The sequence below is a fragment of the Enhydra lutris genome, unplaced genomic scaffold, assembly GCF_002288905.1.
Source record: "Enhydra lutris kenyoni isolate GAN:26980312 unplaced genomic scaffold, ASM228890v2 scaffoldscaffold13, whole genome shotgun sequence".
Classification (NCBI taxonomy): Eukaryota; Metazoa; Chordata; class Mammalia; order Carnivora; family Mustelidae; genus Enhydra; species Enhydra lutris.
Genome location: NW_019154097.1, coordinates 26,365,329 through 26,383,267, shown reverse-complemented (window position 1 = coordinate 26,383,267; position 17,939 = coordinate 26,365,329). Strand labels below are relative to the sequence as shown.

Sequence of the window (17,939 nt, the reverse complement as noted above, 5' to 3'; positions counted from 1 at the left end):
ACTTGGCCCCGGCGTTTGCCGCGCGGGGCGCGTCCTTTGTCTGCTCCGCGTCGCCCGATGCCCGCGGCCCGCGTCCCGCTCCTCGGGCAGACAAAGCCGGGGCTGCCGCGAGCCCGAAGGGCTGGAGAGGGGCTCGTACCACCCTCCTCCCGCCTTAACACCGCCCCCTCCCCTCGACTCTCTCTGATTGGCCCGCGGGGCTACAAAGAGGCCGGGAAGCGGGCGGATCACGTGGGCCAGCGTGGCCTCCCATAGGTCGACGAGACTGCCAATCGGGGAGGGCGGGCTGTCCGCGCTCGGCCGGGTCGCTCCCTCCGCGCTGGGGCCCGCCCGCGGGGCCGGCCGCCTGTCAGAGGGAGGTGGCGATGGTGCGCCCGGTGGCGGCGGCGGCTGCGGCGGCTTCCCTGGTCCGAGTGCAGGGAGGAGAAGATGACTGACCGACCGACTGAATGACTGAATGAATGAATGGCGGAGCCGAGCGCGCCATGAGGAGCCTGCCGAGCCTGGGCGTCCTCGCCCTGTTGTGCTGGGCCGCCGCCGCCGCCGCCTCAGCAACCTCGGCGGGGAATGTCACCGGTGGCGGCGGGGCCGCGGGGCAGGTGGACGCGTCTCCGGGCCCGGGGCTACGGGGCGAGCCCAGTCGCCCTTTCTCTAAGGCGACGACTCCCACGGCCCAGGCCCCGCCGCGCACTACGGTCCACCAGCCTCTGGCGGCGTCCTCTTCAGCCCAGTCCCCGGAGACCACCCCTCCTCGGGCGACGACCGGACCCGCCTCGACCACCTTCCAGGCGTCGCTCAGCCCCTCGCCGACCGCCCCTCCGGCCGTGGACCGTACTCCGACCACCCCTCGCGCGACAACCCGACCCGCGCCGACCACCCTCTCGACGAGCATTGGCCCGGCGCCGACCACCCCCGTTGCGACCACCATCCCGGCGCCCACCACTCGGCTGAGCCCGAGCCCCGAGCTCCCCGGCGGCAGCAGCGTCCCGCCCACCCCACCTGCCACCGAGGCCCCCTCCGCCCCTCCCCCAGGTGAGTCCCCGCGCCCCTCGCCGGCTGCACCCCGCCGCGCGACTGCCCACCCTCACCCCAGCCCCGGGCCTCCAGGGTTGGGCTGGTGCCCGGAATTGATCATTCCTCACCCCAAAGTTTCCCCGGATTTGGACTCCCAAGGGGGGAGGTTCGAGGTCCAGCTCGAACGCCTCCTCCTCCCCAATCTGGAAAGTCTTTTGTCCCCCCCCCCCCGCCCCAGGCTGGGCTTCCCCGGGAGGGGGGCGGCTGCGGTGTGGGAGGCATCGCATCTCCTTCCAAACCGGGCTTTCTGGCCTTTGTCAGAGACCCTGAATGGGCGCAAACTTTTGGGTTCGGTTCATTCACCCTCCCTCTCCGCCTGGGTTATTTCGGGAAGTTTGAAAGCCAGAACAGTACCTCCTTCAACAAATGGGTCAAAAAACTGAGTGGAAGGGATTCCTTCCGAACCCTCCGTGTGCTTGATCATCCGTCCTTGTGTGTGTGTGTGTGTATAATGTGTGTACGTATGTACACACAGTGCATATATGTATAATGTGCATGTGACAGGTGGAAGAGATACTGAGGAATTTGTTTACCACAGTTGGACACACCACTCCGGGGTGGGGGGGGAAGACATTGTAATCCATGTTTTCCCTGCAAATAAGTGGATTCAATAGGTCATTTGGGACAGGTGTGTATCTAGGTTGAGCATGCCTATAAATTAGGTTAAATCCCTTCCTTGCACCATTTTTTTCTTCCTCAATTACAAGGTCAATAGGTTTGGACAAATACACAATTCAAGCAGGGACGCCCATTCCCCCCCCCCCCCCTTAAGTTAGAATGTTCAGTTTGGAGGATGCTGATAAATGCCGGTATCTGTTTTGAGTCCGCATAGAAAACAGGCCCTTCTTCCTCCTGACTGAAGTCTTCAAGCAGAGTTAGAGACAACTCCTGTTCTTGTCTCCTTTTAGTCTAAAGTGGGCCTGGAACTAAACAAATAAAAACTACCTTGTCAGGACGTCAGACAAGAGTTTCTGAATTCCTTTGCCTACGTTGGGGTGGAGATCTGTCCAAACTATTTGCCAGGCTGTACTTACAGTAATGGATCTCTGACCTAATTCTTAGGCTCAGTGATTTGCTGTAGAGTCAGGTATGGACTTTGGACTATAATTGAATTTGTGGAGAGTTTTCCCACATGATTATGAGTCTTAATACCGTCTTGAATCTTGGGTTGGAGCGTGGCATTGACATCAGTAGGAATGCAGATTATTCAACCATAAAAAGCTAAGTTGGCATCTCTTCTAGCTTGAAGGAGTATATTAACTAGCTGGATTTTGACTGTAACCTTTTTTGGCTCTGGTATAGAGAGATTGACATATTACTAAGAGACAGGAAGTACAGTGGTTCAGAGTATGGACTCTGGAGTCCATTTTTAGGTTTGAATCCTAGCTCTGCCCCTTATTAACTGCATAATCTTGGTCAGGTCACTGAACCTCTCTTCAACTGTGAAATGAAGATAATAATAGTACTTACTTCATAGGATTGCTGTGAAAATTAACTAAGTTAATACATTTATGGTGCTTAGAACAGTTCCTGGTACAGAGTAAGCACCATGTGTGTGTTAGTTATCCTTATGACTACAATTTTTTTTTTTTGAGAAACCTAGTAGTACTGTGATGATTTTTTGTTGTTGTAGTAAAATATAATAGAAAAAGGATGAATTAGATTTTCCACAGTTGGAAGCACACAGTAGAATTTAAGTAGTAGCAAGATTACTTATTTTGAGTGGTTAGTATACGATAAATATCGTATATCTGTATAATTGATGTTATTTTACCTTTATTATTTTTGTATTGCTATTTTTAAATCACAAAGTTAACCTTTACTTCCAAAAAATACAAGCAACAAGAAGTCTACAAAGGAAAAAGTGAAAGTCACTCCTTTACTGCTTCCTAGTTCCAGTCAGTCCCTAGAGGTTACTACTGTTAACAGATCTCTTTTCAAACGTTTTTCTGGGCATATATGAACATACATACACAGACGGTTTTTAAAAATAGTTTTAAAAACTCAAAATAATTTTACACATACTGTTTTTACAGCTTGCTGTATTCATTTAACTATATATTGTGAATTTTTTTCCATGTCCATACTTAAGACCTACCTTATTCTTCTTAACAGTTGCATTTTTTGGTATAAGCATAAAATAATTTTTTAAAGCAATCCTTTACTTATGGACATTTAGATTGCTTCTGGGGTTCAGTTTAAAAAGCACAGGGAAGAATGTGTTCTTGTTAAGCCCATCATGGACATATTCTCCAATACTTCAGCTGGAGTTTCAGAGAATCCAATTTCAAGTGAAATAAAGCTGGGTTGAGTAACAAGAGCCATCCGAACTGTTCAAGGCCCTAGTAACTTCCATGGGCTGACATAGACCGATGTCTATCATGGTCTTTGGGTGGCAAAAGTTTTAGAAGGCTGTCCAACTTCAGTAGCTCCTCTGTGTCTTAAATATAACACAGTTCTTACTTTTTTGGTGTGAATGCACTAGAGATTGCCTATGTCCAGTTCTCAGCAGCTGAACTGAACTTTGTGGGCCTGTTGATACGTAGTTTTGGCTTTACAGTGTGATGCAATCAAGGATGACCTTTTTATCTGAGCATGGGTTCTAGTCTACTTCAAACAGTACCCACATCTCTGACAGAAGGGAAGCTTCTAACTGATCTTGAGATACCTAGTTTGATTTGCAGAGTTGGATTCTCTGGCATTTGGGAAGATGATTGTACTGGGTATTTTATTTTAGTGTTCCTGTAAGGACTGAATGCCAGATAATGATAATACATTATGTAATTAGATGGGTCTTCTACCTGCTCTTTGATTTCATAAGAATTTCTTTAATTTCTCAGGTCTAGCGGAGAGCTCTTGCCTGCCCCTCAGCTAGGGCCCTCTTTTGTTTATAAGGACACTGATCTGCAAACTGAAACTAATTGCCCAGCAAACAGGCATTTTCCTCCCACAGGCTTTGCAAAACATTTGGCTGATTGGTTGGCTGGGTAGGACATTTTAAGAAGAGTTAAGGGAGAGGCTGTGATGCCAGAGGATGGTGGTTACCAGCAGTAAGAGATTAAGGTGATGACAAGTGTCTGATTTTTTTAAACTATGGACCTTTAGGGTTAGATAGGACTTTAGAAGCCACTACCTTTTAGCGTGGCTCTACATTTTAAGAAGTACTTCCAAGAGTTAGCTGAAATCTTTCTCTCTGTTGTTAACACTAGTTGGTTCTGGTTCTGTCCTTTGGAGCCATGCAGAGCAAGTCTGCTCTCTCTGTCTGTCTCTGTGCCATGACAGTTCTTCAGGGGCTTGGGGATAGTGAGCGCGTTGTCTCAGAGTCTGGACTAAATAACTTTAGCTCCCTCAACTGTTCTTTATGTGACATGGTTTCACATTCCCTCACTGTCCTCATCTTTCTGCGTCTCTCCCAAAGCGTGGAGCACCGAGCTGAACATAATACTCCAGATATGGTCTAACTAGCTTGCAGTAGAGAGGGCAGTTACCTCGTTCCTTCTGGATGCTATACTACTGTTGATGTAGTTAGTTCCTAATCACAGTAGCATTTTGGGGCAGCCACATTATGTTGTTGACTCATTGAGTCCATTAAGATAGCTAAGCCGATTTTTTTTTTTTTAAACAAAACAAAACATGTACTAGATGACTGTTTCTTCATTCCGGGCTGGGAAATTCTTGTTATTTTCTAAAGTATGAATTGAGACATTTGCCAGACATGTAGATGTATTATGTTAGATTCAAGCCATCCTTTTAGATCCCAAGTCTATTAGTGTACCCCACCCAGTTTATTCACATTCACCTACAGGGTGTTCCTATAGACAGAGTCTAAGGACAAGTTAGAGCAGGTTATTCTTACCTCACAGAGGAGAGCAAATTTATGGATTATAAAATAGTTTGGAAGAGAAGGAGTAATAGTTTAGTTCTCAAGGGTCTCTTCTAGCTTTAAAGTTCTGTGATGATTTGGTATGCATGATTCAGGGCACATTATTGTCCCCAAAGAGTCTTAGTCATTTATTTATGATCTAAGTTAAGAGAATAAGCTTTGTTTAAGCAAGCCTTAGAATTTAGAGCTTTTCAAGAGCTTTTCTGACTGGTATGACATGTAAATAAAATATCACGAATGGATTTTGTTTGAGAGGAACATTCTGGGAATGCAGGGTCCTTCTAATTATACAGGGTAATGTTTTCTACCTCCTAAAATTTTTTTCCTCCTAAAATTTTCTTCCTCCTAAAATCCAAAAAATTTTGCTCTAGGTATGGAGCATCATTTGCTTGTGTTTATTTAAGAAGATACCATTTATTTTAGGGACATAGAAATTGTTCAGGCTCCAGAGGTAATGTAGGTCCATTATCTATTATCCAAAACCTATGGGGCTTGATGTGTTTCAGAATTTTAATTTTTTTCCCTTGGATTTTGGGAATTTAACAAATGTACCCCAGTGAAGTCTGGGGCAGCATCCTATGATCAAATACATGAAGATATTTGCAGCAAAATGAAGAAATTTGTAGCAAAATATTTGCAGCAAAAAAAGAAAAGAAAAAAGAAAATTTGTAGCATGTATATTTACAGTGAGTGGGATAAATAAAGACTGTAAATAGCCTTGCATGTGTTTGGGTCAGGTTTTGTTGCCAAATGAGTTACAGAAAGAATTTTGGTTTTTGGATGTTCTGATACTTGGCATCAGGTCTGAGGGCTTATGGACCACTGTAACACATATCGTACTTACTATGTTTCAGGCCGTGTTCTGAGCACCTTATACACACCAACTTACTTAATCTTCACAACAGTTAGGTGCAATTGAGCTAGATACTATTATTATCCTCATAGATAAAGAAACTGGGGCTCACAGAAGCCCAGCTATGGCAGAACCTAGATTCAAACATAGTCATTCTGGTTCTAGAATCCCTATTATTGGCATTTAAGGAAATAGTTACATAGAAGAGAAGAGAAGTAAACTGGTCTGCTAAAAATTATTGGTCCTGGGGCGCCTGGGTGGCTCAGTGGTTAAAGCCTCTGCCTTCGGCTCGGGTCATGGTCTCAGGGTCCTGGGATCGAGTCCCGCATCGGGCTCTCTGCTCAGCAGGGAGCCTGCCTCCTCCTCCTCTCTCTCTCTGCCTGCCTCTCTGCCTACTTGTGATCTGTCTGTCAAATAAAAAAAAATGTTTAAAAAAAAATTATTGGTCCTTGGATACCAATCTGAGAAAAGGTCTACTGTTCTACTGGTATTTACTCTCTTCACTCCATTGTATGCTATTCATTCACCTCCTTAAATTTTCTGTTTTATGGTGTTTTACAACTGTGATTTTAAATTGCAGTTCTAATTCTTCCTTTGATTTGATTTTAATATGGTCTATGATAGAGAAGTTTGTCTGTACTCTTTTTAGGGCCAGGCCCAGGGACTTCTCAAATTTACTGTATCTTATTCCTGGCTTAAGTGCCTAGCTTTCTGTAGAAATTCCTTAGTCTGATTTATTTTTGGAATAGCATAGTTAAACTCCATAACATTAGTTTCAAATCTTCTGAATTACAACACCAGGAAGCCTTCTGGCTAATTGAAAATGTACACATTGAAATAATCTGACCAGGTCTTTTTATTTTGATTTTTTAAAAAAGACTCATAAAATTAAAGTGTGCATTACTTTTCACCTCAGCATTTCTAAACATGTACATATTAACTTCCAGACGTTCTGGCACCCATATAAAAAGAATGGAAGAAAAGTATCACAGTACTGTTTTTACTGATGGGTAAATTATGAGTAGAGAGATTACTGCTCTAGGGCACTTAATAGATCAGAGGAGAATAGAAATATAAGATCTTGGTTAGCTGAAAGACAGTGTTAGATGACGTTTTTCGTTATAAAGAGCTTTAATTCATGCTTTTTGCCTTGATCTTGATTTTTGTTTATTTACTATAGATGTGATATAAAAATCTTTATTACTAATGTTGAGATTATGTTACAGGCACCTCTTCTGTGGTCATTTATAGTCTTTTTCAAGTACGTATTTTGGTTTATCTGTTTTTCACTGGAAACAACTACCCAGACTACACTAGTAACTTTGAAGGGAGATTTTTAAAAATTGTGATGAAAAAGATAATGTTTGGACACATATGTGTTTTGATCACAGTAAAGGTTTATTCAAAAAAATTATCCTCGTAGATGTCTCTTCTAAGTACGTATGATAAACTTGTGTCAAAATAATCCCTCTGGTTATGCTACTGTTTCACAGATAAGTAAGTACTATTGTAAACAAAACAAAACAGAACACCAAAAAGCCTTTCCCCATTATTTTTCCCTCATTAAGAAAACAGAAAACAAAAACAAAAAAACCAAAATCTTTCCTCTGTTCTCCATGCTCATTTTTTCACTTCAAATTCCTCTATATGTCCCTCTCACTCTTGTCTTTCATTCTTAGCCCTATCCATTCTTTCATGTTCTTTAAGGAATCAAATTATCCTCTCTATTTAACAATTTACCACTTTGTCCTCCTTCAGTGCCTCCTCAAAGCCCAATTCTTCCAAGAAGTCTCTCTGGAGGAACAAAAGATGTCCTTGAAGATGGCCTGGTAACAGGGTGCACAGGGTTGAACACTTTGCAATTTGAACAAAACCTGTCTGTATTTCTCTGTGACTTTGACTTTTTTCCTATGGATTTGTTTTTAGTCTATTTAATTTAGATTATTAAGCCCATTTGAGAAGAAAGTGTCATAATTTATATAGTTTTCAGGACATGATATTAATTCTTTATATGAAAATAATGAGAGAAAAGTTTTTTCTTTTCACACTGGGCTCATTTTTTATTGCCCAGATTTTTGTCTGTCTTTCTGTCTAACTTTCTTCTCCCAAGGAATAATACAGAAAAAATAACCAACAACCCTGTCACAACAGAAATTATCTGCTTCAAAAAAACTAAATACTTTGAATAAGTAGCAAATGTATTTTTCTGTTTACAAATAATATAAGTTGTTTCTGTTGGGTAGATGGATTTCGGCTTCATACCAATATAAAAGGTTTAATTTGGTTGAGAAACAAATGTTTGATCTGTTGAATGACAGAATTTCCTTTGTAGAAATCTAAAGTTGATAGTGAACAGAATGCTTCTAATAATTAACAAGTATGCAGTACTTTACAGTTTATAAGGTATTCTTAGAGTATCCAAGACATTCATATTTTGTTGAGTTCTGGGTGTGTGTGTGTGTGTGTGTGTGTGTGAATAAAGCTTAATTTCTTTCCACTGTTATAATATTCACTATACTTGGTGAATATTGACCAAACCTTTACAGGTTTTTGTGGGTTTCACATTTGATATTTTGTATTTCAAACTGTTGTCTTTTAGGTTTATTCTGTTGAATATAAATCTTTGACTGATTTGGTGCCCATAATTACAGGATGGAAAAATGGTATGTGAAGATGAGGATTTCTTTCTTTCTTCTTCTTCTTTTTTTTTTTAGATTTATATTTATTTCAGAGAGAGAGAGAGAAGATGAGAGAGAGCATGAGAGGGAGGGAGGGTCAGGGGAAGAAGCGGGCTCCCTGTAGGGAGCCTGATGAGGGACATGATGCTGGGACTCCAGGATCATGACCTGAGCCGAAGGCAGTGGCTTAACCAACAGAGCCACCCAGGTGCCCCTGAGGATTTCTTTTTATTTTCTTTGCCAGACACTCTGTGGGGTTGACTGTTAAGGAAAGAGCCCACCAGTCATTGAAAACAAGTGCGATGTAGATGACAAGGTGAACTACAGTACTTGATGGGAGGGCTCATGTAAATATCCTTTTTTTTTCCAGATTGATATATTATTTACTTTCTTTCTAGTGTAGAAATCTGTTTGGAATTACCTTAATATACTTTTTCAGGTGTATTGCCTCAAATCAGTGTGTTAGTAGCACAGAGACTTGATACTCTCACTTCTCACTTCCTGATATTTGACACTTTGGCTGGAATAGTAACTAATGTTAACTGAGCGCATATTATTATATGCCTAGCTACCTATCAGGATTGTTTCCCCGTACATCATGTCATTTAACTCTTCAACAAAGCAGTAGTTCAATATTATTATCCTTACTTTCTGGATGGCAAATATAGAGATTCAGAGGGTTAAAGTAGCTTATTCAAACAAATGAGGCTTATAAAGTCCATGAGGCCAGGGATTTCTGTTTGTTTTGTTCACAATTATGTTCCCAGTGTCCAGCCCCAAACAGTCTCAATAAATATTTAATGATTGAATGAGTGAAGAAGAGGGAATGGTTTGTTGCTATACTATACTCAGCAGTGTCTTCTTGGGGAAAATACTGTAATCTCATGGTCTTTTTTCCTCAGTTTTGAAATGAATTTTGTCCTTTTATCCTTCACTCACAGAAAGAGTATGAAACTTACTTAGGGTAAGTGAAGTTCTTTGGGATCTAGCAAATTACATTAATTACTCAGTTTTTGTTACCTAACTTTGTTCCTTCTATTTATCTTAGTGAAGGAAGAAGAGCAGTAGGCAAATGAACATCTGAAGACTTTTGTAGAGAGAGTAGCTAAGTTGGAGAAGTTGAGCGTTTGTCTGTAAGCCATGGGACCCAACGTTCTTTCTCCGTTCTCTCATCAGTTCTGTGATCTTGGGCAAGAACTTTCTTCTATAAAATGAGAGAGGTAGATTAGATTTGTGGTTTTTAAACTGTATTGTTTGGGGGGACCTGCATTTCCTCAAATGTGTTTGGGAGCCAGTAGAGGGACTAAGGAGACCAAGTGGGTCTACTTCTGGGCCCTCCTCCCAACCCTCACCTCTCACTCCTACATCATTGTTCACACTTGAATCAGTTCCACTCTCATTTGGTTTACGTGCTGGTTTTGTTCTTTCAGTAAAGATTTTTGAAATAGGAATTCTTCTAAACTTCTGTGATAAAGAAATTGTGGTAATCTCTGAACGATTATGCAGGCATTAAAATGCTTACATTATGTTTAGTAGCAATATATGTAGGAAAAGAGAAATACACCAAAATATGAAGTGGCTAAAGCTAAGTAACGGGATTATGGGTCATTTAAATTGTGTTTTTCTGAATTTTCCAAGGGCTTTTTTTTTAATGAATATATCCAATTTTAATTTTATAGTCATAAAAAATAAATGAATAAAATGGGAAGAATGAGTAAAAAGTTATGACAAGCTTTTATTTATGTGAGATTAAGTCAGGTGATATCACCAGGGCTAGTTTAATTTTTAATTCTTGATATTGACTCAGCAATTTTGATCTGCATCAGAGATACTTGTTCTCTTTGAGTCGTGGTTCTGAAGAAAATAGATTACTGAAGACAATACCCAAGAAAGGAAACTGTTCCTGAGGACTGACAAATTTTAAACGTAGGGTAGGATCAACATATCTACAATTTGATACCTCTAGAGGATATTTAACTGAGATCTTAGCAAAGGCTGAAAACGGAGCTCATTCTTTATCCATCTTATTCTGTTTGGGGGATGTAAACATACATATATTTCAAATTAATTAGTAGTTTAGTGAAGTATATCTTGTTTAAATTGTGCAAAATTTGAATTCATAACATTGTTCACAGCTCTTACCAATAGAAGAGCTTTGATTATTTCTTCTTTTAAAGATACAGAGTCCCCAAAAGTTTGGTTTCATTCTTTCCATATGTTTTGCAATTAGATCAGATGGGATTGCTTTTATACTGGTAATATAACAGCTGTTCTATATGATATCCTTGCCAGGGAGACAGCTAAGCTCTGAGGGAAGGGGAAATTTATTCAATTACAAAAAGGAATGTATTCTGCCTAGTCATAAGGAAAATGATAGGAGTAGGAATGTTTTCAACCTGCCTGTAGAATGTTAAATAACCTTGCTTAGTAAATTGTAGACTCTTTAGATAACTCATTTTTATAACTTTTGTTTCAGTCTTAGATGCATCCTAGAAACTGGCATATTACCAGGAATCTTGCTAGACTTTTATTATTTATTTTTAAAAATTGAGTGCTTTTACATTTTTTTTTTTAATTTATTTGATAGACAGATCACAAGTAGGCAGAGAGGCAGGCAGAGAGAGAGACAGGAGGAGGAGGCAGGCTCCCTGCTGAGCAGAGAGCCCGACGCGGGACTTGATCCCAGGACCCTGAGATCATGACCTGAGCCGAAGGCAGAGGCTTTAACCACTGAGCCACCCAGGCGCCCTGCTTTTACTTTTTTTTTAAAGTACTTTTTACCTTTTTTCACTTTACTTTTACTCTCAAAACCAAGAAATTACGAGTAACATGGTTAAATATAAGGAGAACATCATATTCTCTGATCCTTTTAATTTTGGAAATGATTTTTAAAAGTGTAATCCTTAAAAAATATTCCAGAGAAAGTTTAGATGTTGTTGTCTCTGAAGGAGATTGGATGAACTGAGTAGCTTTTAGGTTCTCTTCAGTCTCATCTATCATTTTTGGGATGTTATATTCAGTTTGGGAAGCATTAATGGAAATAATAAGGAAAAAGAAGGGATGCTTGGTATTTTAACAAACTTACCCTGTTTTATTTGTGGATTGAAGTTTGATTAGAGGAAAGCATTGGACTTTTTCTGCTGTAGTTTTCTCATTTGATTTTACAGTCATTATAATCCTACAGTATGTTTTTACTTATTCATTCTGTATGAACAGCGTTAACAATATAGCCCCACCATCCATTGATGTTGTGTGGGTTAATGAATAGTTATAAAGTGTACCAAAAATGCAAAGCAATCTAGCTGTTGGGTATTATTATACTGAATTGTTGGTGTGTTGCCTGCAGACCTATCCTGTTCAACTGGTTTTAGTTTCTAAGTTAGTTTGTTGCTTCAACTTGTCCACAAAGGCAGGGCTAGATGGTTTAGCTAATCAGTAGAAGAGCAGTCAGAACTCAATCCCAGTCTGCCTTTCTGTTCACTTTGTATGTTCCTTTATACATTTTTTAAAAAATGGCTCTGTTACTTAGTTTCTCTAGCTATAAAATGAAACTTACTCCTTACTTCCAGTCTTCCAAGGTTTTTGAAAAGTCTCACATGCAAATTACTGTGGGCTTTTTTCAAGTGCAGTGGCTTTATAGAATTCAACCTGTTTTCTGGTTTTCTTTCCTGATTACATGGTTCATAGCTTATAATATAATGTGGATAAGATAGGTTTCGACTAAACAGAACAAAGAAATAAACAGATGCATTTATATGTGGCTTCTTTATGTAAAATACATTTTATACTGTTTTGTAATGAACATATTTGTATAATTTATAGACTGTAATGGTATTTTCCAAAGTTTGGTATAGTTTCGTATTATTTTTCTTTGCATACTACCTTGAGAACATAAAACAATCTTTATCTCATATTAAACATAAAATAAGTTGTTCTTTTGTAGATCTTTAGTATCACTTTTTGCTGAGCTGTTTAGAAGGGATTCACTTAACCATTTTTATGATTATAGAAATAATATATGTTCATTTTAGAAAAGATAAAGAAGTGTAAAAACAAAAATGAACCCAGATAACTAGAAAGTTAACATTTTAATGGTAACTATGGAATTTTTTTACATCTATATTTACTTTTTTGCTTCTCTGCCATTGAGATAGTTCTATGTGGATGTATTACTCTGATACTGCTCTTAAACAGAAAATATTTATAATAAATACAATAAAATTAGTGCAAATATTTTAACTTTTTAAGACGGGACATCTTTCAAACAAAGTTGAGAGTAGCAGTATTGGTGATATTACTGTAATCTGATCAAATTGTGATCAAAGTGATCAAATTCTAAATGCCAAGTTACTGTATTAGGTGCTTCCTAATAGCTACAGAAAAAATAACTAAACCATAAAGCTTTTTATTATTGACTGAGTTTAATATTTAATTACTGCATACATTGCTCCATTTCTCACGAATGGATCTCATAAATGAGATCACTTTTTTTTTTTTTATGAAAACAGATGTGTGAGTTGGGTTTAGCAGTCTTCTGAAGTCAAGTATATCACAGGTTAAAATGGGAAAGAATTTACCACATTTAAATTATTTGTCATATCACCAAAAAGAATGTGACTCTGTTTTGAATGGAGATGTTAGTTTCCATATGATGCTCTGCTTGAGACTTGGTACTCCTTGTCAGAACCACACTAACAACTACTTCTCATGTGTCTGTTCCAGCAAAAGTATGATTTTTCTTGGGTTCAAGTGGCCTTCAAAAGCCCAAAGCAGTCTGGAACCATGCCAGGCATTTGATATTTCCAATTCTATGATGAGGGAAGTCAAAGTGCCCATCTGCCTGGCTCAGATATTGCCAAAAAAGGCCTGGGTGCTGTGTTAGAGAATATGCCAGAAAAATGGCTCTGGCCTCTAGGAAACTGATATTCACCTCACATAATGATCTCTGTTGTCTGAATTTTGTGAAGAAAAGGCTATAACTTTTATATCAAAATAGTAATGAACTACAGTGTTATTGAAAGAGGATTAAATTAATGCATGTAAAAAAACCTTGATTTAGTAGTGCTTAATAATCAGCACATAGTAAACACTCAAAGTTAACTATTATTATTATTAATATTGTTTTTATTACCTATTCACAGCATTTAAAAAACAGCAGAGAGAACTTTGTCAGTTCTAGATTAACCTTTACCGACTTCTCTAACATAGTCTGTAGATTGGCAAGACATTGGTAATCAGGAAGGCTTGCACATTGTCACAGATCAACCTTTTCTAACAAGTGGTTCTAAGGTGTAGGTAGGATCTTTTGCTTGGTGCAAAAGGCTACCTCCTGTCCTGTCAGAGTGGCCTAGATCGAGCCAGAATTATCCTGTGCCATGTTGCCAGATACACAGTAATGGTACTGCTCAGAACTGAACTGAATGGAAGCTTTTTTCAAAAAGCAAATGCAAAGATGGGACTCTAGGGAATCCCTGAAACAGCCATTGTCCAGTTCTGACAGATGTTTAATCCTCTGGGATCTTTTGTACATATTCATCCCTAGCCACACATGACCCAGTAAAGTGAAAATCAGACTGGGACCTATAGAAAGACAAGACCACTCAATTTTATATTGGTTTCACATTGATATTTTTGAAAGTATGGCAAATACAACATGCATATACACGGTGCAAGTCACTTAATCTTTCTGGGCTTCTCTATCGTCGTCTGTAACATGAGTATAACAGTGCCAACCTAATAGGGTTCCTGAGTGTTGACCTAGAATTCAAACCCAGCTCTGTCTGACTTAAAAGTCTGTGCTTTTTTTCTTTTGACTAGACTATGCTGCGTTGCCAAAGCAGATGGGAGTATCAGAAATGAAATAAAGCATTCAGTGGGTACAGAACACATTTTGGGTTCTGTTTTGTCACCTTCCCTAGCATCCCCCAGCAAGCCCGTACATTGTCTTGTCAGCACTCATTTTGAATTGCACAGTGACTCTGGTTTGATTTTTTTAGCTACTGGGAAAATCAAAATTAGATCAAAGAGTGTTTCTTGGAGGTAGATATGGGTGTGGAGTAAGGGTGGGGAGAGGAAATAATGGTGGAAATTAGATGAGAATAAACAGGTAGACAACCATAATAAATGGAAAGCAGAACTGAACACTAACTGTAAGACTGTCTAATCAGCACCAGAAGGAATAGTGCTAATACAGACAATGTAATGCTTATTAGCATTTGGCAAGATATACCACATACTGCAAAATGGTAGTATTGATTGTTCTTGACTTGACAATAAAGCCTTTCATCTTTTTATTTATTTATTTATTTTTATTTTTATTTTTTAAAGATTTTATTTATTTATTTGACAGAGAGAGATCACAGTAGGCAGAGAGGCAGGCAGAGAATGAGAGAGAGAGAGAGAGAGAGAGAGAGGAGGAAGCAGGCTCCCTGCCCAGCAGAGATCCCGATGCGGGGCTCGATCCCAGGACCCTGAGATCATGACCCGAGCTGAAGGCAGAGGCTTAACCCACTGAGCCACCCAGGCGCCCCAACCTTTCATCTTTTTAATATGGACTCTAGGTCAAGATGCTAGTGCAAAACAATGTTATAAAAATAGCAGGTGATATTTGATTATATTAAAGTCAGAGAAGAATCTCAGACTGGCAAATGTGGTTCATAGTTCTATGGGTCACCTGAGGATGCATTCCTCCTTTCCATTTTATAAACTTCCCTCCTCACTAGAAGGTTGATTGTTTCTCAGATCAGATAAAGGAGAAGCTATTATTTCAAATATAGACCCAGCCCCTTCTGATCTAGTTGTAAGACATATTGATGAATGATATATATGCACACTTTTGGACAGTTTGTATTTATCAGAAAGAAATCATTTCAATTTTTATGACATCAAGACTCCGTAACAGCAATGTCTATTACTACATCCTACAGTGTACAAGTACAGTGGTCAGGTTGAGCTTTACAACTAGCTGAGGAGGATATATATACAACGCAAACCTGGTTATATCATCTCCTAGTTCATTTAATATGATATTTATACTTCGATAAAATTCTCCTATTTAATTACCATGAGTGGTCCCAGCCCATAACCCAAGTTTCTTATTATGACTTGTAACTTCTCCATAATCTGTCTTTGTCCTCATTTCCTACCACCCCTCTCCTTGTGCTTTAAATCCCTGCAGAATAAAACTGCTTATATTTTCTCCCCAAAACCATGCTTATTGTCATCATCATTATTATTAATAAAGCAATCATCTGTGGAGGTCTTGTTCTGTATGTGATACTAAGAGCTTTAAATGAGTTATCAAGGCCTTGTTTAATTCTCAAAAGAACCTATTAAGAAATACACACTACTATCCCCACTTTACTAAGCAGGAATCGAGGCTTTGAAAGTTTAAATACACCGAGCAATGGCTCATAGCTAGTAAAATATAGAACCTTGATTCGGATTCAAATCTGTCTGCCTCAGAGCCTTCTCTCTGAATCACTAAGCTAACTAACTGGCCTCTTGTTATTTTGCTTATACTGTTCCCTCTGCCTGGATTTTCCTTCTGTTCAGTTTTAGTAAAGGCCTTAATTGTAAGCAATAAAATCCAATGCTTGCTGATTTAATCAGAAGTGGAATTTATTAAAAGGATGTGGAAGATTTCACAGAATCTCCAGGGGAACCAAATTCAGGATGTGGAACTGAAGATAAAGCTCAACCATGCCCCAGGGAGGTCCACTGAATATACCACTGATACCACCACTGAGTTAGATGCTGTTGTTTGCACCGTGGACACTAACACTAGGTGGTGGGTATGTTGTAGTAGCAAGTACTGCTGCCACTTGTCATACTGTAACCATCTCATCTGCTACCAGAGAAGGGGCTTCATGCTCATTCCTTGGAATCTTTAGGTGCTCATTCCAAGTGGAGGGTGGATAGGATTGTTGGAGCCTTAAACACTTGCTCAAGGCCTGGATGCAGGTGGGGGTGGAGGGCAGGGAGAACAATAATTTGGCATTATGAACCTTTGAGGTGGGAGAGCCAGGCTTCTTTCCCTAGATAGGAACAGATTCTAAAATAGTGGGAAATTATACAATGATACTAGGCGGCCAGAAACAATGACAGATGTCTACCATATCCCTTTCTTTCGCCTGAGAAATGTATTTGTCCTTGAGAAACACCATCCACATGGCCTGCTATACTATGATACCTTATACAGTCTAGTGTATATTATATATATATCTTTGATTACTTGCTTTTTAAAAATTCTTATTTTAAGTATTACTCGTTTTTGTAAATGACTCCTCTATACCTTGACCTCAAGTAGCTTATAGGCTGTTTTATTGACGTCTGTACTCTAGCATCTGCCTAGGATAGTGTTCAGCACATACCAAGTATTCGATAAATATCTGAAGGGTAACCCTCCTGCCCGCACCCACCAGAATGTAGGTTCCATAAGGGCAGAGATTTTTGTCTTTGTCTTTCTCTCTTTCTTTTTTTTAACCACTGTATCCCCAGAACCTAGATTAGTCCTAGCATGTAGTAGGTCCTCAGAAGATGTTTATATAACAAATGTATAACCCTAAATAATAAATTATTCATTTCTGGGAATGACACTGTCAGAAAGAACTTTGAATGTGATGGCCGAGTCAAAGCACTCTGGCATAATTTCCAAGTAGAGCACATACAATGTGAGGCCCAAACTGACCTCATTTGTCTCTGCTCACCTCTTCCATTTAGAAGCGTGACCTGAAAAGGGCAATTTGGAATTCTTTCCCAGACCTACCACAATAGTCACCAGCCACAAAAAGGGCCTAAAGTACCATACCTGCTTGACATGAAACTTTTTTTGTCCCCTTTTGTATAACCAGCCAAATCCTGAGACTGCATGTATTCTGGGAAGAAAGGTTTTTGGACAAACAGTCTTGTATCTTATATTAAAAAGCATAATAACCTTAGGGAAGTTAGTATTTCACTTTGAATAAATAAGGAAATGAGGGTCTATAATCATGGAATGATTTGTACAAGGGCAGCGGAGTAGTGAGGAGGTACTACAGACCTGGGTTCTGTGGCTTTTAGAGGTTAGATTTTTGGAGGGAGCAAAAGGACAATTTAGTCAAGCTGAAGGAGAACTGATGTTCAAACTAAATTAAGAATAATATTAATAATAATAATAATTATTATTATTATTATTATGAGCGATACTATCATCTAGAGCCAGACTGCCTAGATTTGAATCATTTTCTCTGCCACTCACTGTGTGACCTTGGGCTGTGCCTCAGTTCCCCCATCTGTAAAATGGGCCTAAGAATAGCACCTACCTCACTCCGTTCTTATAAGGTTTAAGTGCTAATGTATGTGAAATACTTAGAATGCTGGCATAAATAGGCCTTCTACATGTTGGCCTTTCTTTTTATTATTATACTTTGAATTCCTGTTTACTTTCACTACTTTCAATCTGTTTAATTCT

The 17,939-nt window shown here is 39.5% G+C and overlaps 1 protein-coding gene across 1 annotated transcript in view; it reads left to right on the top strand.

Annotated features, from left to right (window-relative positions):
• The first annotated feature begins 461 nt into the window (after positions 1 to 461).
• LOC111145888 (multiple EGF like domains 9) overlaps positions 462 to 17,939 on the top strand; it is an 83,266-nt gene continuing 65,788 nt past the window's right edge. Inside the window, exon 1 of the mRNA XM_022501183.1 lies at positions 462 to 1,032. Within this exon, the coding sequence (XP_022356891.1) occupies positions 462 to 1,032 (571 nt within the window). The remainder of the gene's footprint in view (positions 1,033 to 17,939) is intronic.